This window comes from Indicator indicator, chromosome 18, assembly GCF_027791375.1.
Source record: "Indicator indicator isolate 239-I01 chromosome 18, UM_Iind_1.1, whole genome shotgun sequence".
NCBI lineage: Eukaryota > Metazoa > Chordata > Aves > Piciformes > Indicatoridae > Indicator > Indicator indicator.
The window spans coordinates 19,854,859-19,878,214 of NC_072027.1; the positions used below are offsets into that span (position 1 = coordinate 19,854,859).

The window sequence follows — 23,356 nt, forward strand, 5'->3', positions numbered from 1 at the left end:
ATCCACCTCTGGCTACGGCTCCGTCTCTCCGCTGACTTCCACCGCCGCTGGCCCCTCCGGCTCGCTGCAGCTCGGCTCCGCACCGCGGGGACGCTCGCAGGTCGCTCCGACTCCGAGCCAGCCAGAGAGCGAGCCGGGCCGCAGCGGGCGGGGCTCCCTGCTGCGCTCCGGCTTCCTCTGGCTCCTCCTCGGTCAACAGCGGCGCCCACAGTCTCCTGCCGGAACTGCAACCTCACGGCGCCGACCGCAGATGCCTTGCTCACAGCAATGGCGATACTAGATCTTGATATCGGAATACGGTGTTTAGAATCCTGCCAGCCTTCTCTCAGCAGTCGGAAAGCATAATCTACATCACAATGGGGTTGTTTTGTTTTTTTTTTAATCTTTTTTTAAAAATAAAAAAACTTTTAAAATAATTCTTTTCTTTAACGATGATTATTTCTTCTCTAGAACGGGAATAATGTCATGCTAAGAGCAATATATGGAACGGAAGATATTTATTTTCCAGAACACGAAGTGCAAATATATTACGAGCCCCATCGGTCTAAAAGTGCAATCTCCTTTACGATTTTTTTTTTTAATTTCTTATGGACATACAGCAAAACAAAAAAGGCTCTGAAGTACTGAAACTGATGATCTTACCCTCCCCGCCCCACAACCGCGAATGTTACCCTTATTCACCAAAGCGTCAGGAACCTTCCTTTAATTACTACCCTTCATACGAAACACACTTCATAATAACTACACCACCATCACTGAGAGAGTTCAGACACTTAAAGGCTGAAGACGTTCTGGTCGGTCAAGTGGAAGGAAGAATCTAAGCCTGCACACCTCCTGAGGAGATGGTGTTGCTGCAAAACCTGCACAGGTGCTTCCCATTAAGACCTTCCAACAAACACAGCACAAGAGGAGGTTCCTCTAATGCAATGATTGTACCACGACCACGCAACAGGCAGGAAGCATCTGCACTGACTTTGGTCAAAGTCATCTGCTCGGTTCCATGCAAAATGCAGGGAAAATGGCTCTGTAAGTACAACCAGAATAAACCCAGGTACATCTGGCCGACCTGTTCCCATTCTGTAGCCTACTCTAGCAATACGGGGATGGTTCCATTCATACAACACGGTTAGTTTGCTACGTTCTTTCTCGCCTCGATATTCGTTTGTTCTGGACACCCTTTTTGAACTCGATGACAGCAACTGAATGCTTCTCCAAAGTCACAGAAATGACATTACTGATCTCTGGGAACTCTGGTGCAGTTAAAACGTTGAGGGCTTGCAGACTTTACAATTAAAAAAAAAAATAATCCGACAGCCTGAACGACTAAGAATGGGCCTTTCTTTTATCATAAATCAAGGTGTAAACGATAGCGACGTGTTAATAAACTATTTGTTTAATCTTCACTTTAGTAGGACGCCTTTTCACCAAACCGTTGTAGAACTGCTTAGCCTGAAGTATGGAGGATCATTTGTAAATGGGCACGTTCAAAGTCCTTAATTGCTACCATTTCTGATTTGCTTGTCCTTGCCGGGTCATTATCAAAATCGGTAGAGGCTAGTTATAATTAGCTGTTAAAGAGGCAGGCACAAGAGCCGCTGCAAAAGGGCTGAGGGACTGAATGCTTCCATTTACGATTCCCTTATCAACATGATTTGCCAGATCCAAAGACCTCTATTTGGGAAAAGAGAAGAGGGCCTGAACTATAGTTTCTTTTTTCAATGAAACAGCGTTCACCACCCTCACGTATACGAAACACAGATCAGGAAAGGCTAAAAATAGGGGGAATTACCACGCAGAGAAAAACAAAGCAAGACAGAGAACACGAAAACGCTATGTTCAGGTCAAATTTAGTCGCCCCATTAATTATGGTATTTCTGAGTAGCCTTCTCCAAATGATGTCACTGCACTCTGAGACACACTCACACATGAGGTGAATATTCACAAAGTCGGAACAATGTCTAACTTTCGTGAAGAGAACATGGAATTTTCCTTTGGGAAGGAAGAATCTTGGACCTACATTTCCAGGAGGTTAAAGTATACGGTCTGATTAAAAAACAAAAACAACAAACACACACAAAAACCCAAAAACACAAAAAAAACCAAGGAAACAATATAATGAAGGAAAAAGGTCATCAACAACTGCCAAAACTGCCTCACTAAAATTCACTGCTTCGCCATTAATTTACTGTGTACATTACTTACTCAAACCAATTCATTTCCTTCTTTCATCTAGGAGGAACAAGCCGTATCACAGGGAAATTTGCACATTTCAGGAAGGTACAATCCCCAGCATGAAGCTTACACCATATTTTCCCAAGTCAGTCACACAGAATCATTACTTACAGCGTTCACTGCACACAGCGCAAATTAGAGTTGCAGATAAAATATTCAACTAAACCTGTGACAACGACAAAAACAACAACTGCTGCCCCTACCTGTCTGCTGCGACCTCGATCCTTCCTACATTCCTTCCTTCACAGTGACACACACCATCACTCCACATCCACACAACCCCGGGGAAGCGAGGACGGTGGCCCAGCAACGATCAAAAAGAAGAAGGAAAGAGTTCGGGCTTACCGACCTGAGGCACGTCGGGGTCGGCGGGGGGGTCTCCCGCGACGGCACTGCTGTTCAGGCTCGGCTTCCAGCAGGACTCCCCGCCCAGCAGCTCCTCCGCGGGCAGCGGAGTGGGCAGCCAAGTGGCCTCGGTCAGGGCGCGTCCCGGGGCCACGCACAGGTTATAGGAGTAAGGCAAGGTGCCCTCGCAGAAGTCGGCCGGGAAGGCGGCGCCAGCCAGAGAAAACCGCTGCGCGCTCAGGCAGCGCAGGACGGCGGGCGGCCCGGCCCTCCGCAGCCGCGACAGCAGTGCCAGCACCAGGCTGAGAAGGAAGAGAGCCGACAGCAGAGCCAGAGCCAGCACCAGGTAGAACTGCAGCTCCGCCGGCGAGTCCGTGCCCGCCGGCCGCTCGCTCAGCTCCGGCAGCGCCTCCTGCAAGCTCTCGGCCAGCACCACGTGCAGCGTGGCCGTGGCCGACAGCGCCGGCTGCCCGTGGTCCTTCACCAGGGCCACCAGACGCTGCTTGGCCGCGTCGCGCTCCGACACGGCCCGCGCCGTGCGCACCTCGCCGCTGTGCAGCCCCAGGCGGAAGAGCGCCGGCTCCGGCGCCTGCAGCAGCTCGTATGACAGCCACGCGTTGCGCCCTGCGTCCACGTCCACCGCCACCACCTTGGCCACCAGGTAGCCCACCTCGGCCGTGCGCGGCACCACCTCGAACGGCGGTGCCTCGCCTCCTGCCGACGCTGCCGTCGGCCACAGCACCCGCGGCGCGTTGTCGTTGCGGTCCAGCACGAAGATGCGTACCGTGGCCGTGGAGCTGCGCACCGGCACCCCGCCGTCCTGCGCCCGCACCGTCACCGTGAACTCGCGGCACTGCTCGTAGTCGAAGGAGCGCTGCGCGTACACGGCGCCGCTCTCCGCCTCCACTGACACCGGCGGCGAAACAGATGCCTCACTGCCGCCCTCCAGCCAGTAGCTGACGCGCCCGTTGGCGCCCGCGTCCGAGTCCCGTGCCAGCACGCGCAGCACCGGCGCTCCCGCCGCGTTGTTCTCAGCCACGTAGGCGTTGTAGACTTCCTCCTCGAACGCCGGCGAGTTGTCGTTCACGTCCGACACTTCCAGCACTAGCACCGTGCGGCTCGACAGCGCCGGGCTGCCCCGGTCTCTGGCCACCAGCGTCACTCGGTGCTCGGCTGCCTGCTCTCGGTCCAGCGCGCTCGCCGTCACCACCTTGTACGAGCCTCCCGAGGACGCCACGAGCGACAGCGGCGCCTCTCCTGACAGCTCGCATCGCACCTGGCCATTCTCCCCGGAGTCGCGGTCCCGCACTTTTACCAGGGCCACCACCGTGCCTATTGGAGCATCCTCGGGGACCGGGCTCGACACCGTCGTCAGTATCACTTCCGGTGCGTTGTCGTTCACGTCCAGTACCTCTAACTCAACTTCACAATGAGCGACCTGACCGCCTCCGTCCCTTGCCTCCACTAGCAGCGTGTAGCTTCCAGTCTCCTCGAAATCCAACGCTTCCTGCAGCGAGATTGTTCCACTCTCTGCGCCCACCATGAATTTTTTAAGGACTTTGGCTGGCGAGTCCCAGAAGCCGTAGGTGATGTGTGCGTTAGTTCCAGCGTCAGCATCGGTGGCCGAGACGTTCAATACCATGGAGCCTGGAAGCGCGTCCTCGCGCAGGCTCACTCGGTACCGATCCTGCGCGAATATGGGAGCATTGTCGTTGGCGTCGGTGACGTTGATATAGAGCTGGGCGGTACCGCTGCGGGGCGGGTCGCCGCCGTCCAGCGCCGTCAGCACCAGCTGCAGGTTCTGCTCTATCTCCCGGTCCAGTGCTCGGCGCAGCACCAGCTCCGCGAACTTGCTGCCGTCCTGCCTCTCCTTCACCTCCACCTCAAAGTACTTGTTGGTCTCCAGCTTGTAGCCCTGCAGGGAGTTGCTGCCCACGTCTGTGTCTTCAGCGGCTCCCACAGCAAAGCGGGTGCCAGGAAGTGTGGATTCAATAATGTCGAAGTGGATGTTGTCTTTAGAAAACCGCGGAGCATTGTCGTTGATGTCCTGGATGGCCACCTCGACATGGAAAACGTTGAGCGGGTCATTCACCAGCGCCTCGAAGCTGACGGAACAGGTCAGTGCCTCGCCACACATCTCCTCCCGGTCCAGCCTCTCGCTCACGTACAGGTTGCCGGTGTCCCCGTTCACGACGAAGTATTGCTTCTCGGCGCTGAGACGCAGTTTACGTGCCGGCAGCTCCGCCGGGCTCAGCCCCAGATCCCGCGCCAGCGGCCCCACCAGTGAACCTCTGCTCAGCTCCTCGGGGATGGTGTAGCGGATCGGTTCCGGCACCGCCCGGCAGCACAAGCTCAGCAGCACAGCGGGCAGCAGCAGCAGCACTCTCTCGGCTGCTCGCCGCCGCCCAGTGCTCTGGCTCGGGCTCTGCCTGCCTGCCATTGTGTGCAGCTCTCGCCGCAGTCCTCCTTCCTGCCGCTGCACTCTCTCCCTTCCAGCCGCTCTCGGTATCGAGCGCAGGGGCCGCCAGAGGGTAGCGATCTCGGCTCCGGCTCGGACGCCGCTGCTCCCCACGCCGCGCTGCCTCTCGCCTGCGCTCCCCTGTGCCGCTGCCTCTCTGGCCGCCGCCGATCGAGCGAGCAGCCTGCGGGGGCCGGACGCTGCGGCGGCTCCGGCTGCGACTCCAGCGCCTCTCCGCGTTGGGCAACAGCGGCACCCGGAGGCGCTGCGACGCCACCGCAGCCGCCGGATGGGAGTCACCACAGAGGGCCGGCGTTCTGGAGGCTCTTTATGGACTACACCTGGCTTTGGGGTCTCTTTTATTAGAAGCCAGAACCACGGAAGCACTTGTTTAATGCGAATCTAAAGAAATTCAATTGAGACTCACTGTCAGGTCATCTCCTTAAGCGGCAATAAATAGGGCTACTCAGCTGCTCTTAATAAGATCAAAATGCAACTACAAAGAAATAATTTCACTCATTTCATGCCAGGACTGAAAATGGCCTCTATTTGCAGAGACCAGAATAGTTTCTTCCTTTTTGTCATGTCTCAGATTTTTTCTGCTGATTTTTTCTTGTAAGAAGAATTATACTTGAGAATTCCTAACCCCAAAGGCATTGGATGTTGCTTTATACAAAGATGGCAGAAAAAAAACCCAACTAAACAAACAACAAGCCTTTTCTGTTGTGTTTCTGATTCAAAAAAGTTCCCTTTTTCCATTTCCATAATTGAGGGGCTGACAAATGGAACATGCAAAACCATGTTGTGTCTTTCATAGAACCAACGAATAGTTTGAGTCAAAAGAACTTTGAAACATCATTCAATGTGCCTCTTTGCCATGGGCAAGGGACATCGTTCACAAGAACAGGCTGCCTAAAAGGGAAGAAGTAGAACTACACAGAAATGCTCAAAATTCTTGAGCAGAAAGAGTAAAATTTGCATGGTCCCAGAACTGAGTGTTTAAGGGGGAGTGATGACAAGCAGGGAAGTGGCCTTCCCACCAACAGATATTCCCTGAGTCTTCTCTCCAACCCTGCACAACTTCCAGGTTTGCTTCTTACCCTCACAACTGGCAAAAAATAATACAAGAGCATAATGCACTATGATCACACCAAGGAGGGAGGTACCTGTGTATGCTCTATAAAATTCTGTGAAGAAATACAGTTGGAAGAGGCACTAACACTCAACATATGGTTCCATGAGCGTAATGTCACTAACTGGAAGTAAGCCTGCATACAAAGGGAACAAGGAAGAAAGCCAAATTTTACCAGGTAGACAATGAACCAGTGTTATAAGACAAATTCACCAAGCAGTCTTCATGGTCTTCACAGCTCTTGAAGTTCATCCCTGAGGGCACCTGCCAGTCCCTGAGGTTTCAACCACAAATGTAACCCTCAACACTTCTTCTGGACTGCACAGTAGAGGGTCATATTAGGAAAAAATCATCATCTCTCAGCAATTTTTCTATGCTGTAGCCTGATCATCTGCATGCAAATATGATGTCATAAACGTGAACACCTTCTCATGAGCATCTTCCTCAAGCTAAGGCTATCTTTAGGTGGATGAAGAATTCCCAAGGGAAGTAAGGATTTGCTGCAAAACAACACTCAATTTCTAATGCAAAAGCGCTCCCCAGAAATGTGAAAAATGAACAATGACCTTCCAGCAAACCCTGAAAGAAAATCTAAGTCCAACTATGAAGTAACTCCACGTCACAGTATTACAGGGAGATAATGGGGGGAAATGAGGTTTCCCACAGGAATAATAAACTTTTCCATCAGTGTCCCACATACACAGTTATTGAGCAAACACTTCATTGTTGAAGGACTGTCCATGACTTTCATGATACAGAATCAAAGTTCAAAGCAAGAGTGTCACAGGCCTTAGCACCAGGCACGGAATCAAACCAAAAACCACACTGAGCCATCCACCTTCCTGCTTCAAAGCCACAGAAAATAATCAATACATTGAGCAAGTCTCAACATAAGAGCATGACATTAAGTGACATCTTAGGCCCACCCTTGGACCAAGCAAGGCAAGAATTGAAAAAACTCAAGTAATGAAGGTTAACACTCCTGATACTCCCAACTGTAGCAAGTACACAAGAAAGGTGTCTGCATGGTGAAAAGTCCACAGGAAGCTCACCCATGACCTCACACCACAGACCACAGACACAGTTATTATCTTTGTATAATCAACCAAGCAAAAAACATGGAACCACAGCTGTGGAACTCACCTAACAACTAGGTCAAACTCAACTTTTACAGCTTCCTTTTAGCCACTTTACACTATACCACAGCAAACTCTTCCACTTGCCCTGTGTCTGTACAGGCAGAGCTCTTCACGTGGCCTGAACCTCACACAACAGAAAAGCTGCTTCCACAGACAGAAACCATTGCAAGAAATGTTGTGCACACAGGGATCACAACAGAGGTGTGTGCAAAGAGATGCATCTGCTCATCCCATGTAATTAAAAGAATGCTAACAGTTTCAAAAGGCCATGAGCAATATGGAGGCAAGAATGGGAAAATTTGAGTAGTGAAAGAATCAAGCTCACACCCCAGACCATAGAGATGGTTCTTCAAAGTTATTTCTTTGGATAATGAAGCAAGGAAAATACATAAAACCATAGCTGTGAGCCTCATCTAACAACTAGGACAGAATGAAGTTTTTCAACTTCCTTTCAGCCATTTCACACTGTACCACAGAGAAGCCTTCCATCTGCCCTGTCTCTGTACATCCCAAACATCACACAACAGCAAAGCTGCCTCTGAAGACAGACACCGTTGAAAGAGAGGTTTTTAGATCCCAGGGATCACAACACAGTTGCATGAAAAGAGATATTTCTGCTCCTCCCATACAATTTGAAGAGCCCTAAAAGGTTCAGAAAGCCATAAGCTATTGGAAGTCAGTTAAAGTCCAGATCATCCAAGAATCTGCTGAAAGGCAACATCATCTTTCTTCAGCACAAGGGTATCTTGGAAGACATGTTATACCACCACATTAATGCAAAGTTTGCATCTATGCCCAATACCTACCATTCACAGGAATCATCAGGCAACTGGAAGGTAAAGTGATAGACTCACAGCTTGCCCTGTTGGAGCCTAAGCAAAGTAATATTGAAAAACAGACACTTGGAGAGATGCATTTTCTGTAGGCCAGCAATAGACCCTGGGAACCGGCAAAGCACAAACTCTGTCTCCACCAGTTCCTTTCTCTTTACAGCTGCAAACAGGTCTATATGGAACTGTCCCTGCACTCAGAAAATTGACACAGATGTGATATACTCCATATGATCAGACACCCTGAGGTCAAGTTGCAGCTAATGATTAGAAGTAAGGTAAGAACCAGAAATATACAGACATGAATGGATCAGGTGGAGGAAGAGTTCTTAAGCCAAATTTACTGATCAGAGTGAGCTGAACTCTCACAGTGCTCAGTCAGGCACACAAGACAAGACAAGAAATGACCATCTGCTCTTCTTTGCCCCATCTCCACCATGTCCTCTCTCCAACATTACACAGATTCTAAGTTTGCTTCTGACCTCATCATGGTTGGTTAAAATGTATCATGAAAGGATAATGCAGCAGGATCGCACCCAGAAGGGAGATACGTTGTTCCCTTCATCATCATTCTGAGGAGAGAAAGAAAGATGCTAGAGCACACAGATCATAAATGAAAGAGGAGCAGTCATCCAACAGAGAATAGGTCATCCAACTAATGGCTTAGGGGGAGTCTCTTCCCCCTTTTTTGTCACATGTCCTGTTCCACAGAGATGCCACTTTTGCAAAGGTCATGGTTACATTTACTGCCCGAAATAATAACAGAACACAAAGATGACACTCACATCTCCTGCCTGCCACACCTGCTGGAGCAGGAGGCACTAGCACACAACTCATTGCCAAACAACATTCCTCTGCTAATTGCAAGTAAACCTACATAGGAAACCAGGGAAAGGAAATCAAACCATGAAAGGACAAACAAGGCAAAAAAACATTAGAAGACAAAGTGCTGTCAGAGAAACTCACCAGGGAGTCTTCTTGGTCTTCACTGTGGATATGGCCTCACTGAACCACATAGTAGGATGATTGCTTTTAAGAAATAGCAATAAGATCTCAACAATTCTTTTCTAATCTGTGGCCTGCTCATCTCCTGCAGCTACGAAGCTCTAAGTGTAAACATCTTCTCATGGGCCTCTTTCTCAGACTTGATCTTCTGAGAAAGTAGAACAGATTTTCTTGTAGCTTCTGTGCATAAGCTAGAGGCAATAAACAGTCATCCAAGTGTCACCTCAAAGATTCCACAATGCATGTTGGGGCAGCCTGGAAGACATATGATGCTCAAGGCTTAATGGGGACAGGAGGTTGGTGTTCAGAAACTGGAAAAAGGAAATCATCCTTATGAACACACAACTTGGCCATTCAGATTCTGAGCTAGACACTATCCAAAAAATATGACACCTCCAGACTCTTTTCATGTGGTCCACAGCAATGAACTCTGGGAATTAACAAACCACATGCCATGTCTCCACTAGTAAATCCTCACACACAGCACCCTCAATACTCGTCTCGAACCTTTCGCAGCTCATACCACTGTCATTCATTTTCACCATTTTCAGAAAGACTCTAGCAAAAGAAAAACCATTCAGGGAACTTCTCCTGACAATGGACAATATCATCTCACCATGCAACAAGTAAGATCATTTCTTCTGGTAACACTTTGAAGGTACACATCTATAAAAGTCCTTCTCTCATGTAAATGTGAACAGCATATATAGGATAGTCTGACAAATGTATGAGATGTGGCCATCCACACATTATCAGACAAAAACCTCGACTTTTGTGACAAAAAACACAGTGAGAAGGTAACACCAGCAGAAAGGAAGTGATTCCTTCTAGAAAACGGCAATTAGAGAAAGTGCAAAATTCAGGTATTTAGTAGGTAGCAAATACACTCTTTGGTCTTCCTAAGGGTCCCATGGGAAAGGTGCAATGCATTCTCTTAGGCTTTTCAGCAACTCCTCAGACACATCTCCAAGCCCTCACAAGTAGCAAGGTGGAATCTCAACCAGAAAACAGTAAAGAGGCTTTTGCCTAAACTATTTCTCTTCAAGGTCCTCAAAATCATCACACAACAGACGCTCACAGGTCGTCTGAGGAGAAAAAAAAAAAGTGTAAAACCAAGAAAGGAGCTCTTTAGTAACTGTAATTCAAACTTCTACCAGGTGATAATGCAACAAACACTTCCCTTCAGGAGAGCTCAAACTGACAGGAACACCATGGCTACACCAATCAAAGAACACAATGAAGAACAAACTCCAGCCAACAGCAGCCTGTCACTGCTCCTGTCTCTCACAGCAACTATCACACTGAGACACCATCCCATAGTCACCTGCCGGCACGGAGAGCCGGCAGAAGACAGCACGGTTCTGCAGGAGACTTGGCCTTCCCTGTGACGAATCCTCCCTGAGCTGCAGCCAGAGAGCAGGGCATGGAAAGATTGCAGAGGAAAAACAAGTGACAGCAATGGAGGCGTGTGGGAGTAGGCACTCACCGGAGCATGGTCGACGTCTTGTGGGCGAGCGCCGGCAGGGTCCTCCCCGAGCAGCGGTGCAGGCTCGTCGGGCAGAGGGCGGGCCGGGAGGGTGTCGCAGCAGCTGCCGGGCGACAAGCGGAGCTGGCTCTTGCGGGAGTCGGCGGTGAGCGACACCTCGTGCGAGTAGGAGCTCAGAAAGGCGCGGACGCCGTCGATACCCACGAAGTGCGTGGCCGGGACGCCGCGCAAGGCACCGCCCACCGCCGGAGGCAGCTGCGAGCGGCGCCAGCGCCGCAGGCGCAGTGCTAGCAGCAGCAACAGGAAGGCGAGGAAGAGGCAGGAGACGGCCGCCACAGCCAGCACCAGCCAGCGCGTTAGGCTGCCCGCCGCCTCGCCCGGCCCCGCCGCTGCTGCCTCACTGCCCAGCTCGGCCAGCAGCTCGGCCACGCTCTCGGCCAGCACCACTGTCAGCGTGGCCGTGGCCGACAGCGCCGGCCGCCCGTGGTCCTTCACCAGCACCACCAGGCTCTGCCGGGCAGCGTCGCGGGCCAGCGGGAAGCGCGCAGTGCGCACCTCGCCGCTGTGCAGCCCCACGCGGAACAGCCCCGGCTCCGTCGCCTTCGCCAGCTCGTACGACAGCCACGCGTTCTGCCCCGCGTCCGCGTCTACCGCCACCACCTTGGCCACTAGCGCCCCGGGCTCCGACGACCGCGGCGCCAGCTCCACCCCCGACCACCCACCCACGCCAGCCCCGGACACGGGCGCTGCCGGCGGGTACAGCACTTGCGGCGCGTTGTCGTTCTCGTCCACGATCACGAGCCGCACCGACACGTTGCTGCTCAGCGCCGGCGAGCCGCCGTCCTCCGCCACCACCCACAGCCCCACCTCGCGCACCTCCTCGTAGTCGAACGAGCGCAGCGCGTACAGCGCGCCCGTCTCCGCCTGCACCGACACGTACGACGACAGCGGCACGCCCCGCACCCGCCCGTCGCCCAGCCGGTACCGCACGCGCGCGTTCTGCCCCCAGTCCGCGTCCCGCGCCCGCACCGTCAGCACCAGCGCGCCCGCCGCGTTGTTCTCGGGCAGCCGGGCGCTGTAACTCGCCTCGCTGAACACCGGCGCGTTGTCGTTCACGTCCAGCACCCGCAGCGCCAGCACCGTGCTGCTCCATAGCGACGGCGACCCGCCGTCGGCCGCTCTCATTGTGACGTTGTACTCCGATACCTCCTCCCGGTCCAGCTGCCTCGTCGTCACCACGCTGTAGTAGTCCTCAAACGACTTTTCAAGGCGGAACGGGACTCCCGCGTCCAGTGAGCACCGCACCTGGCCGCTGGCTCCCGAGTCTCGGTCCTGCACGTGCAGCAGCGCCACTACTGTCCCTGATGGGGCGTCCTCAGGTATTTCGGTCAGTGCCGAACGCACCAAAATATGTGGTTCGTGGTCATTCACATCTGTCACGGTGATGACAACTTTGGCAGTGTCGAAAAGCTCCCCTCCATCTCGTGCCTCCACCTCCAGTTCGTAACTGTCTCCTTCCTCGAAGTCCAGGCTCCGCACCAGTGTGATGTCTCCCGTCTCAGAGTCCAGCTCGAAAATCTTCGATGCTTTCTCTGTGATTTTCTTCCACGAGTATTTCACGTGCCCGTTCAGCCCCTCGTCGGCGTCAGTGGCCGTGACAGTGATGAGGACGGAGCCCACAAGCACGTCCTCAGGCACACGTACCGTGTACTCCGCGGGGCTGAACACAGGAGCGTTGTCGTTCGCGTCAATCACAGACACGCGGATCCGCGCCGTGCCCGTCCGCGGCGGCTCTCCGCCGTCCCTCGCCCTGAGCAACAGCTCGTGAAACGCCTCCTTCTCCCGGTCGAGCGCCTTGGCGAGCACCAGCTCCGGTCGCCGATCGCCGCCGGGGCCTGCCTGCACGGCCAGCGAGAAGTGCTCGTCGCCGCTCAGCTCATAGCTCTGCAGCGAATTCGGCCCCGAGTCCGGGTCGTAAGCTTCAGGGAGGGGAAACCGAGATCCTGGGTCTCTCGTTTCGATTATTCTCTCCTCCAGCTCAACATCCTTGAAGCTCGGAGCGTTGTCATTAATGTCTATGATTTCCACTGCGATTCTGTAAACTTTCATTTCCCCCTCCACTATCAGCTCACAGCGCAGCACGCATTGCTGCTCACTTTCGCACAGCTGCTCTCTGTCTATCCTCTCCGCTGTCACCAAATGTCCCGTCTTCCGGTGCAGAGAGAAATACTGCATCCTACCTTTAGAGACAAGGCGGAAGCCACCTTCGCTGAGCGCCGGCATTTGTAGCCCTAGGTCCTTGGCCACGTCTCCCACGAAGGAGCCCTTGGGCAGCTCCTCAGGCACCGAGTACCGCAGCTGCCCCCACGCTGCTTCCAATGCCGACAGCAGGATGCAGCACAGCAGGACCCCCGTCCGCCGGCACAAGCGTTTCGCCGCCGCACACATCGCCGCCTCTGCACCGTCGGTACAGATCCCGATGCGCCTCTGGCTACGGCTCCGTCTCTCCGCTGACTCCCGCTGCCGTCGGCCCCTCCGGCTCGCTGCAGCTCGGCTCCGCACCGCGGGGACGCTCGCAGACCGCTCCGACTCCGAGCCAGCCAGAGAGCGAGCCGGGCCGCAGCGGGCGGGGCTCCCTGCTGCGCTCCGGCTTCCTCTGGCTCCTCCTCGGTCAACAGCGGCGCCCGCAGCCTCCTGCCGGAACTGCAGTCACGCGGCTCTGCCCGCAGAGGCCTTGCTCACAGCTTCCCATGGCAATACAAGATCTTGATATCAGAATACGATGTTTAGAATCCTGCCAGCCTTTTCTCAGCCTCCTGAAAGAACGATCGCTAGCACTGACCCGCAATTAAAGTACTCTCAGTTATTTTTTTGCACTGACTTAGTTTATAATCCATTATTTTCTCCAACGAGTGCTGTTATTTCTTTATCAGGGGAAAACTGACTTGCTAATGGCGATAGATGTAAAATAAAATATTCGTTTTCATAACAAGACATGTAGAGTATTACTAGTCTCATTCTAGTTCTTCCAAATGTATAATCTCTGTCATGACTTTTTTTGTGGCAGTCTTTTTTAAATTTTGTATAGAATTAAAAAAAAAAATCAAAACATTTAAAAATACTAAAACTGATATTGAAGCCCTTTCTCAGAGAACTAGAGGTATCAGACTCATCAACCCAAGTGGTAGGAACTTTGCTTTAAATACAGCACTTCATATGGAACACGTTTCAAATTAACTACAGCACCATTACCGACGCAGAGTAGAAATTTAAAGCCTGAAGAAGATGACATGAGTCAAGTGAAACAGAATCTAAGTGCCCTAACCCCATAGAATTTCCAGGCAGTCGTTCTGAGCTCTGGAATTTCTGCCAAAAATGCTTTTCTAGGAGCACACTCCAGGATGAGGTTCCACTACTGGTTCAAATTGATTCTTTGTCACACACTGGTTTCTGACTGTTGGTCATTTCAGAGCATTGCAATGTATTAATAAATTATGGATCTAATAACTTGGTAGGACACATTTTCACAAAAACACTGCAGGAAGACAGAAGACAAGTACAGCTCCTCCGATTCAAATCTGTGGATCATTTGTAAACGTGCGCATTCAAGTGCATAATTATTGTATTTTGGAGATCGTATTGGTAATGACTCCGGAATTCACTTTCAGTAGAGACTCCGCTTTTAAAGCGAAAACAATTATTTCACAAAGTGACTGACACAATGAATTCCTCAGCTTAGAATTCACCTGCCTGGGAAGTCCAAGCACCTACCTTTTAGAAAATTAAATTAAAAAATCGATTTAATTTTCTAGAGATCTCATTCATCACCCACACCTGCACGTGATCAGAGATGATTGGAAAAGAGGAAACTACCACCCACAATGGGAAAAAAAAAATACATCAGACAACACAAAGATCGGAGAAAAAAGCTCTCACTAAAACTGAACCAGCACTAAAGAAAGAATTAAGAAATGCAGCCACTATCTCTCTCCTCCAAATGGAAGTCCTTTATTACTTCCTTCATGGAGACATGGACCAGCATTCCCCATCCACACCACCCCGGGGGTAAAGCTAATGGAAAACATGACGGCACTGCAGCCACGTGACTTGTTCATGGCTTTTAATGGTGATATGAGATCCTGTTACCGGAATATGGTGTTGAGAACCCTGCCAGCCTGACCTCAACAGTTCGAAAGCACATCCACCACAAATTTCACAGCTTTTTGTGCCCTTCGTGATTGAATCACTTTTCCCTTCATTGCATATCAAAAGCGCATGATACAGCAACATTAATTCCCCTCCTCCCGGCACTGCAACCACCCAGCGCTCTGTCCTTCGCTTCCCATGCGTTTCAGTAGTCATATAGTATTATGTTGTCCTAATATAATATTTAGAATATTTCCAGCCCTCTTCCATATTTCCGTTACCAAAACGTTCCCCATGAATATTAGCTGCCCTCATCCCAACTAATAGAACAAGAGAGCAATGAAGACCCTCCTTCAAATGGTGACCGCTGATTTCCTGCTTTGGCTTCTCTCTCAGCCGTTCTCTGCTTTAACGATGCGTGATTTCAGCTGCACAGGAACTTGCCAATAGCGACATATGTCAAGTAAAATATTTATTTTTCCTAACACGACATGAAAAATATGAGTCTTATCCCAGGGAGCCAGAGCTATCAGGCTCATAAACGGAAGCGGCAGGAACCCTGCTTCGAATGCTGCATTTCACACGTAACTCATTTCAAATTAACTGTAGCATCATCACTGACTGAGACGAGGTATTTAAAGTCTCAAGAACTTGAGGTCAGTCAAGTGAAACGGAAAATCTAAGCCCCCCAGGAGTTTACAGCTCCGTAGGAGGTCAGACTACTGCTACGAGCTTTGCCATTTCTTCCTACAAGACCTTCCAGCGAACACACTCCTGGACACACCCCACTGCCTGAAAATTGTTCCCTGCCACCCCGCCCTGGCTCCAGGCTGTTGATCACTTAGTACTGAATGTACCACAACCACCCAGGAGGCAGGAAGCACCTGCACTGACCTTGGCCAGAATTATCTGCTCGACTCTATGCAAACTGCAGGGAAAATGGCTTTGTAAGTTTAACCAGAATAAAACCAGGTACATCCGGCCGGACTGCTCCCATTCTGCAGCCTGCTCCAGCTAAAGAGTGGTGATTGCATTCATTTACTTCGCATCGAAATGCTTTTCTGCCCTTATTTCCTCGATATTCGTCTGTTCACGACACCATATTAGAGCTAGATGATAGCAATGCAGTTCTTCTGAATCACTGAATTGTCACGGTTGGAAGGGACCTCGAAGATCATCCAGTTCCAACACGCCTGGCACAGGCATGGACACCTCAAACTAGATCAGGTTGGCTTCACTGAAGGATTGCTTCATTGTAGTCACTGAAATAATGGCAATATCATTAAACTATTGGAACATTTACGGATGCAGTGAATACTGAGTTAGGAAAGTTAACGGACTTAAAGGTATGACTCTCTTTTTAACAGACCACATAAATCTTCAAGGTTTGTAGACATTTACAATTTAAAAAATAATTCACCAGTCTGAGTGACTAGGGACGGGCTTTCGGTCAGAAATCAAAGAACATTGAAAGGCGTTAATAAACTACTCATCTAACTATGGAATTTTCACTTTAGCAAGACTCTTTTTCACCAAAACACCGTCGAAAGGCAGAAGACAAGAACAGCTGTTCAGCATGCACTCTGTGGGTCATTAGTGAATGGGCACGGTCAGAGTGCCTAATTATTGTCATTAGTAAACTGCTTGTAGTTGCGGAGTCATTATCAGAACGGGTAGAAGCCTCTAGCTGTTAAAGAGGAAGGCAAAAAGTGGATGAGAGACCGAATGCCTCCATTTAGGATCCTCTTGTCAACGCGATCTACCAGATTCAAGGACCAATCTTTGAGAAAAGAGAATAGGAAATAAGAGGTCCTGAAATACACAACCCGTTTATGGTTTCTTTTTCAATGAAACTTCACTCGGCACCCTCATGAAGACTAAAGACAGATCAAAGAGGTTTAAAAGAGTTACCACACGACGAAAATAAAGTAAAAGCAATTGTAGAAAGAACCCGTAAAAATGATGCTTAAACAAACTTTATCCGTCCTATCAATTCTGCTGTTTCTGAAGCAAATGATTGGAGGGTACTCGGCAGAAGAGGGGAACGTTTCTTTCATGGTGAAAACACGGAACTTTCCTATGGGAAGGAAGAGGTTTGGATCCAGTTCTCAAGGATGTTCAAGTACATCAGCTTAGTTAAAAAAAAAAAAAAAGACCACAAAAGAAAAAACTTCCTGACAGCATCATACAGGACCATTAACCAATACATTTTGGCAACAACTTATCTTTCATGGAGAATAAAAGGATTTTTACCGGGTTTTCCCGAGCCTGTCACGCAAATTCATTGCTTACAGAACTAGTGTAAGCAACACAAAGGACAGTTGTAGCCAAGCCACTCAAAAGAACCCAGAAATGCTGATGCTACCTCTCTGCTCTGAGTGGAAGGTGGGGTACCCCATTCCTCAGCTCATTCCTTTCCTTCACAGAAGAACTGCCCAATAACCCCATTCCACATGACCCAGGAGTAATTCAAGGAGGCCCGGAAACGAACCAAACGAAAAAGTAGAGGGCTTAAGTTTACCAAACGAGAAAGTAGAGGGCTTAAGTTTACCAAACGAGAAAGTAGAGGGCTTAAGTTTACCAACCTCTGGTGGGTAGGGATCGGCGGAGACATCTCCCGCGACGGCGCTGCTATTCGTGCTCGGCTTCCTGGAGGACTCCCCGCCCAGCAGCTCCTCCGCGGGCAGTGGTGGCGGCAGCAAAGCGGCCTCGGTGAGGGCGCGTCCCGGAGCCACGCACAGGTTGTAGGAGTAGGGCAAGGTGCCCTCGCAGAAGTCGGCCGGAAAGGCGGCGCCAGCCAGAGAGAACCGCTGCGCGCCCAAGCAGCGCAGGACGGCGGGCGGCCCGGCCCTCCGCAGCCGCGCCAGCAGTGCCAGCACCAGGCTGAGCAGGAAGAGAGCCGACAGCAGAGCCAGAGCCAGCACCAGGTAGAACTGCAGCTCCGCCGGCGAGTCCGTGCCCGCCGGCCGCTCGCTCAGCTCCGGCAGCGCCTCCTGCAAGCTCTCGGCCAGCACCACGTGCAGCGTGGCCGTGGCCGATAGCGCCGGCTGCCCATGGTCCTTCACCAGCGCCACCAGGCGCTGCTTGGCCGCGTCGCGCTCCGACACGGCCCGCGCCGTGCGCACCTCGCCGCTGTGCAGCCCCAGGCGGAAGAGCGCCGGCTCCGGCGCCTGCAGCAGCTCGTACGATAGCCACGCGTTGCGCCCCGCGTCCGCGTCCACCGCCACCACCTTGGCCACCAGGTAGCCCACCTCGGCCGTGCGCGGCACCACCTCGAACGGCGGCGCCTCGCCTCCTGCCGACGCCGCCGTCGGCCACAGCACCCGCGGCGCGTTGTCGTTGCGGTCCAGCACAAAGATACGCACCGTGGCCGTGGTGCTGCGCGCCGGCACCCCGCCGTCCTGTGCCCGCACCGTCACCGTGAACTCGCGGCACTGCTCGTAGTCGAAGGAGCGCTGCGCGTACACGGCGCCGCTCTGCGCATCCACCGACACCGGCGGCGGTGCCGAGCCTGCACTGCCGCCTTCCAGCCAGTAGCTGACGCGCCCGTTGGCACCCGCGTCCGAGTCCCGTGCCAGCACGCGCAGCACCGGCGTTCCCGCCGCGTTGTTCTCCGCCACGTAGGCGCTGTAGGCCTCCTCCTCGAATACCGGCGCGTTGTCGTTCACGTCCGACACTTCCAGCACCAGCGCCGCGCGGCTCGACAGCGCCGGGCTGCCCCGGTCTCTGGCCACCAGCGTCACTCGGTGCTCGGCTGCCTGCTCTCGGTCCAGCGCGCTCGCCGTTACCACCTTGTACGAGTCGCCCGAGGACGCCACAAGCGACAGCGGCGCCTCTTCCGATAGCTCGCACAGTACCTGACCGTTCTCCCCGGAGTCTGGGTCATTCACGTTCACCAGGGCCACCACCGTACCAACAGGAGCGTCTTCGGGCACTGGGCTCGATACAGACAGCACGGTGATTTCGGGTGCGTTGTCGTTCACGTCCAGCACCTCCACCTCCACCTTGCAATGTGCCACCAAACCGCTCCCGTCCCTCGCCTCCACCAGCAACGTGTAGCTTCTTGTGTCCTCAAAGTCCAGCGCTTCCTGCAGTGTGATCGTTCCGCCCTCTGCATTCACCGCGAACTTCTGAAGCACCTTGGCTGGCATTTCCCAGAAGCCATAGGTGATGTGGGCGTTAGTTCCAGCGTCAGCATCGGTGGCTGAGACGTTCAACACCATTAAGCCTGGAAACGCGTCCTCGCGCAGGCTCACTCGGTACCGGTCCTGCGCGAACACGGGGGGGTTGTCGTTGGCATCGGTGACGTTGATACAGAGCTGGGCGGTACCACTGCGGGGCGGGTCGCCGCCGTCCAGCGCCGTCAGCACCAGCTGCAGGCTCTGCTCTCTCTCCCGGTCCAGCGCTCGGCGCAGCACCAGCTCTGCGAATTTGCTGCCGTCCTCGCTCTCCTTCACTTCCACCTCGAAGTACCTGTTGGCCTCCAGCTTGTAGCCCTGCAAGGAGTTGCTGCCCACGTCCGCGTCTTTGGCGGCTCCCACAGCAAAGCGGGTACCAGGAGAAGTCACTTCATTGATTTCCAGCTGGAAATGGTCTCGCAGGAATCGCGGGGCATTGTCGTTGATGTCCTGGATGGCTACCTCGACATGGAAAATGTTTAGTGGGTTGTCCACCAGTGCATCGAAGCTCCTGGAGCAGGTCGGTGCCTCGCCGCACATTTCCTCTCGGTCCAGTCTCTCGCTCGTGTACAGCTCCCCGCTCTCCTCGCTCACGGTGAAGTATTGCAGCTGCTTTTTAGCGGCAGACGTTAGCCGCAGCTTGCGTGCCGGCAGCTCTGCCGGGCTCATCCCCAGGTCCCGCGCCAGCGGCCCCACCAGCGAACCTCTGCTCAGCTCCTCGGGGATGGTGTAACGGAGCGGCTGCAGCGCCGCCTGGCAGCACAAACTCAGCAGCACAGCGGGCAGCATCAGTACTCTCCCGGCTGCTCGCCGCTGCTTCGGGCTCGGGCTCTGTCTGTTTGCCATTGCATGCATCGCTCGCCGCGCTCCTCCCTCTTGCCGCTGCCCTCTCTCCTTTGCAGCCGCTCTCGTCCCCGAGCTCAGGGGCCACCGGACTGCAGCTCGGACGCCGCTGCTCCCCGCTCTTCCTCTCGCCTCTGCTGCCCGTGCCGCGCCCTCTCTGGCCGCCGCCGAGCGAGCGAGCAGCCTGCGGGGGCCAGCCGTTGCGGCGGCTGTGGCTGTGACTCCGGCTGAGCTCCAGCGCGTTTTCGAGTCGGGCAACAGCGGCACCCGGAGGCTCTGCGATGCTACTGCAGCCGTCTTATGGCCGCTACCTCCAGTGACCAGAATTCCGGTTATGGGCATCCAGCTGCGCAGTCTATCATCTTTCATAAGCTGTTCGCTTGTTTAATGCGAGTGCAAAGGCCTTTAAACCGTTTGGCTGTCAGGTGCTTTTAGGTCATCTACATGAGTTACAATCAATAGCTTAAGCAAACATTCATGGAAGTTCCATTAAATAGGATCTCAGCTGCTCTTAATGAAATCAAGAGGGAGGTTTTTAGCACTCTGTCAGGTATTTTCAATTCTCCTTTTCTTTCCCAGAACGACTAGCAAGTTACTCCGTGTTGGAGTAAGCAGTAACTGGAAACAAAAGCAAACAAATGTAATTTCATTTGCTTCCTGATGGTCTTTGAAAAGGTTTCTGTCTTCCCAGCATTTTTTCCTTCTGTTCTTGCAAATCCCCGATATTTGACCCACTGATAATTTTTCTTTTGGGAAGGAGAATAGGTACACTGATAATGTAACACCTGAGAGGCAAAATTTCTTCTTCTATTTTTTTTTTCATCTCCATACTTGTATCTCTGATAATGGGAAATTTCAAGACCATGTCAAGTCATTCATAGAATGAAGAGACTTTAAACATAATTTTCTTCTCCCATCCTCCATAGGCAGCCACATCCTTCCCTAGAGCAGGTTACTTAGAAGGCAAGAAGCAAAAACTTTGAGTAATAAACAGAATTTCTTAGGATAAACTTATTGATCAGAAGGAATGGAAATTGCATTGTACCACAACTGAGTGGTTAATGGAGAGTGATGACAAGCAGGAAAATGACCTTCTGTTCCTCTGTGGACCTGACATCAACAGATATCCCCCACGTCTTCTCTCCAACACTAGATAACTTTTTAGTTCATCTCTGACCATCACAGCTGGCACGAAATATATCACAGGAGCATAATGCACTATGATCACACCAGGAAGGGGGATACACATCTGCTCAACAACATTCTGTGACTATGATTGTAAAGTACAAGAATGATAAACGTCAGAAGAAGAGATGTCATCCAACAGGTACAGAATAAAATCAAAGGACTGGTTAGGGGGAATCTCTTCCCCTCTTTCATCACACACACTTCTGCTAAAGTCATGCTTTCATCTCCTCTCTGTACCAAGATCAAAACACAAACATAACTTCACATCTTCTGCCTTCCACAGAAACTGTAATATGAGCAAGACCCACCAAAGCACAATGAATGGCTAAACAAAGCCATTCCACTGCTTAAAACCAAACCTACTTGCAGAGGGAACAAGAGAAACAAACTGAACCAGGAAGAAAAGTAACCATTAAAAGTCCCAGTGCTGTCAGATAAACTCACCAGGATTTCTTCTTGATCTTTACTGTAGATGTCTAAATTCACCCCCCAGAGCATCTGCCAATCACTGAGGTTTCATGTAGAGCTGTGACCCAAAACTCTTTCTCTGCTCTACTTCATAGGAGGGTCATTCTAGGAAATAATCATCAGTTCTCAGAGTATGAAGCCTTAAATCTAGATAATTCATAGGCTAATCTAGATAATCTAGATAATTCTTGATAATCTAGATAATTCTTGAGCTAAGGCATTTTCATGTGGCTGAAGAATTCCCAAGGAAAATAAGGATTTCCTGCAAGACAACACTCAGGGTTTCAAAGGCAAAAGCATTGTCCAGAAATGGGGAAAATGAACCATGACTTTCCAACAAAAGGCTGAAGGAAAGTCTAATTACAACTGTAAGGAATGGCACAGGCCTTGGCACCAGGCAGGAAATCAAACCATTTCCCATCTTGAACCACAATGACCCACTTGTTTTCCTTGTTTTAACCCAGCTTCTCACCCTCCTTGCTCTGCACTCACAGCCTATGCACCCAATATATTGTCCATGTCTCAGTCACAAGCATGAGAGCAGGATCAGTGACAAACACAAGTGTATCAAAATCTTGGCCTTGACAACTGAACACCTTCAAGGATTGGATGGAAACTGCTCCCCAAGCACAGCAGGTGTAAGAAGTTTCTTGATGTTTTAAGAGTTACCAGCCACAAGGGGACACAGTTTTAAAACTAGACAGAAAAAAAATCAAGGCAAGAATTGGAAACCTCCATCATGGCTTAACATTTCTGATTCTGTCAGCTAGTAGGTACACAAGAAAGGTAGCTGGTTGGTAAAAAATCCAGAGGAGGCTCACTCATGAGCTCACACCACAGACCATAGGAACAGTTCCTCAAAGTTATTTGTTTGCATAATCAAGCAAGAAAAATACATAGAGCTACAGCTGTGGGCCTCATCTAACAACAAGGACAAAGTGACATTTTACAACTTCCTTTTAGGCATTTCACACCATACCACAGAGAACTCTTCCACTTGCCCTGCCTCTGCACAGGCAGAGCACTTCACCCTGCCTAAACATCACACAACAGCAAAGCTGCCTCTGCAGGCAGACACCGTTGAAAGAAATGTTGTGAGCACAACTTCTTGGGGCCCACAAATCACAACAAAGGTGCACGCAAAGAGATTTTTCTTCTGCTCATTCCATGTAATTTGAAGACCCCTAAAAAAGTTCAGAGGGCCATAACCAATATGGAGGTCAATTAAAGTCAAGATTATCCAAGTATCCACTTAAAGGCAACATCAACCTTCTTCAGCACAAGGAGAACTGGGAAGATACCATCACATTAAGGCAGAATTTGGTAAAAACTTACTGTGAGAGGATAATGCACTACAATCACTTCAAGAAGGGAGATACATGATTCCCCACACCACTATTCTGAGAAGAAACAGAAGGATTCTAAGCACACAAATTGTAAATGACTAAAGTAAAAGAGGAGCTGTCATCAACAGACACTGGGACATGAAACAAATGGCTCTTCCCCACTTTTGTCACACAGCTCTTCCACCAGAGATGCCACTTTTGCTAAAGTCATGGTTATATCTGTTCTCCCCAACAATAACAGAGCACAAAAAGACCCTCACTTCTCCTGCCTTCCACACCTGCTGGAGCAAGAAGCACTAACACATGATGCATTGCTAAATGAAGTTGTGCTGCTAGTTGTAAGCAAACCAATGTAGTTAGGGAAACAAGAAAAGGAAAACAAACCATAAATCAGACCAGAGAGGCAAGTAAGCAGTGGAAGAGAAAGTGTTGTCAGACAAACTTACTGGGAAGTCGTCTTGGTTTTCACTGCAGGCATTGCAACTGATTCCTGAGAGCACCTGGAAGTCATTCATATCTCAAGATGCAAGCTGGGCCCTAAAGTTTCACTTTGAACTCTA

General features: G+C 51.2%; 3 protein-coding genes across 3 annotated transcripts; all 3 read right to left on the minus strand.

Annotated features, from left to right (window-relative positions):
* Positions 1–12: 12 nt before the first annotated feature.
* On the minus strand, positions 13–7,933 carry LOC128972844 (protocadherin gamma-B2-like). Its single transcript, XM_054388972.1, has 4 exons — positions 7,925–7,933; positions 2,578–4,990; positions 1,139–1,250; positions 13–184 (listed from the first exon to the last, which is right to left on the minus strand). The coding sequence occupies exons 1-4, from the start codon at positions 7,931–7,933 to the stop codon at positions 13–15; spliced, it is 2,706 nt and encodes a 901-aa protein (XP_054244947.1).
* Positions 7,934–10,215: 2,282 nt separating this feature from the next.
* Positions 10,216–13,231, minus strand: LOC128972845 (protocadherin gamma-A5-like). The gene is made up of 3 exons (XM_054388973.1): positions 10,628–13,231; positions 10,430–10,544; positions 10,216–10,226 (listed from the first exon to the last, which is right to left on the minus strand). The coding sequence occupies exons 1-3, from the start codon at positions 13,073–13,075 to the stop codon at positions 10,216–10,218; spliced, it is 2,574 nt and encodes an 857-aa protein (XP_054244948.1). The 5' UTR covers positions 13,076–13,231.
* Positions 13,232–15,165: 1,934 nt separating this feature from the next.
* On the minus strand, positions 15,166–20,136 carry LOC128972847 (protocadherin gamma-B5-like). Its single transcript, XM_054388974.1, has 2 exons — positions 17,295–20,136; positions 15,166–15,254 (listed from the first exon to the last, which is right to left on the minus strand). The coding sequence occupies exons 1-2, from the start codon at positions 20,134–20,136 to the stop codon at positions 15,166–15,168; spliced, it is 2,931 nt and encodes a 976-aa protein (XP_054244949.1).
* Positions 20,137–23,356: the final 3,220 nt, after the last annotated feature.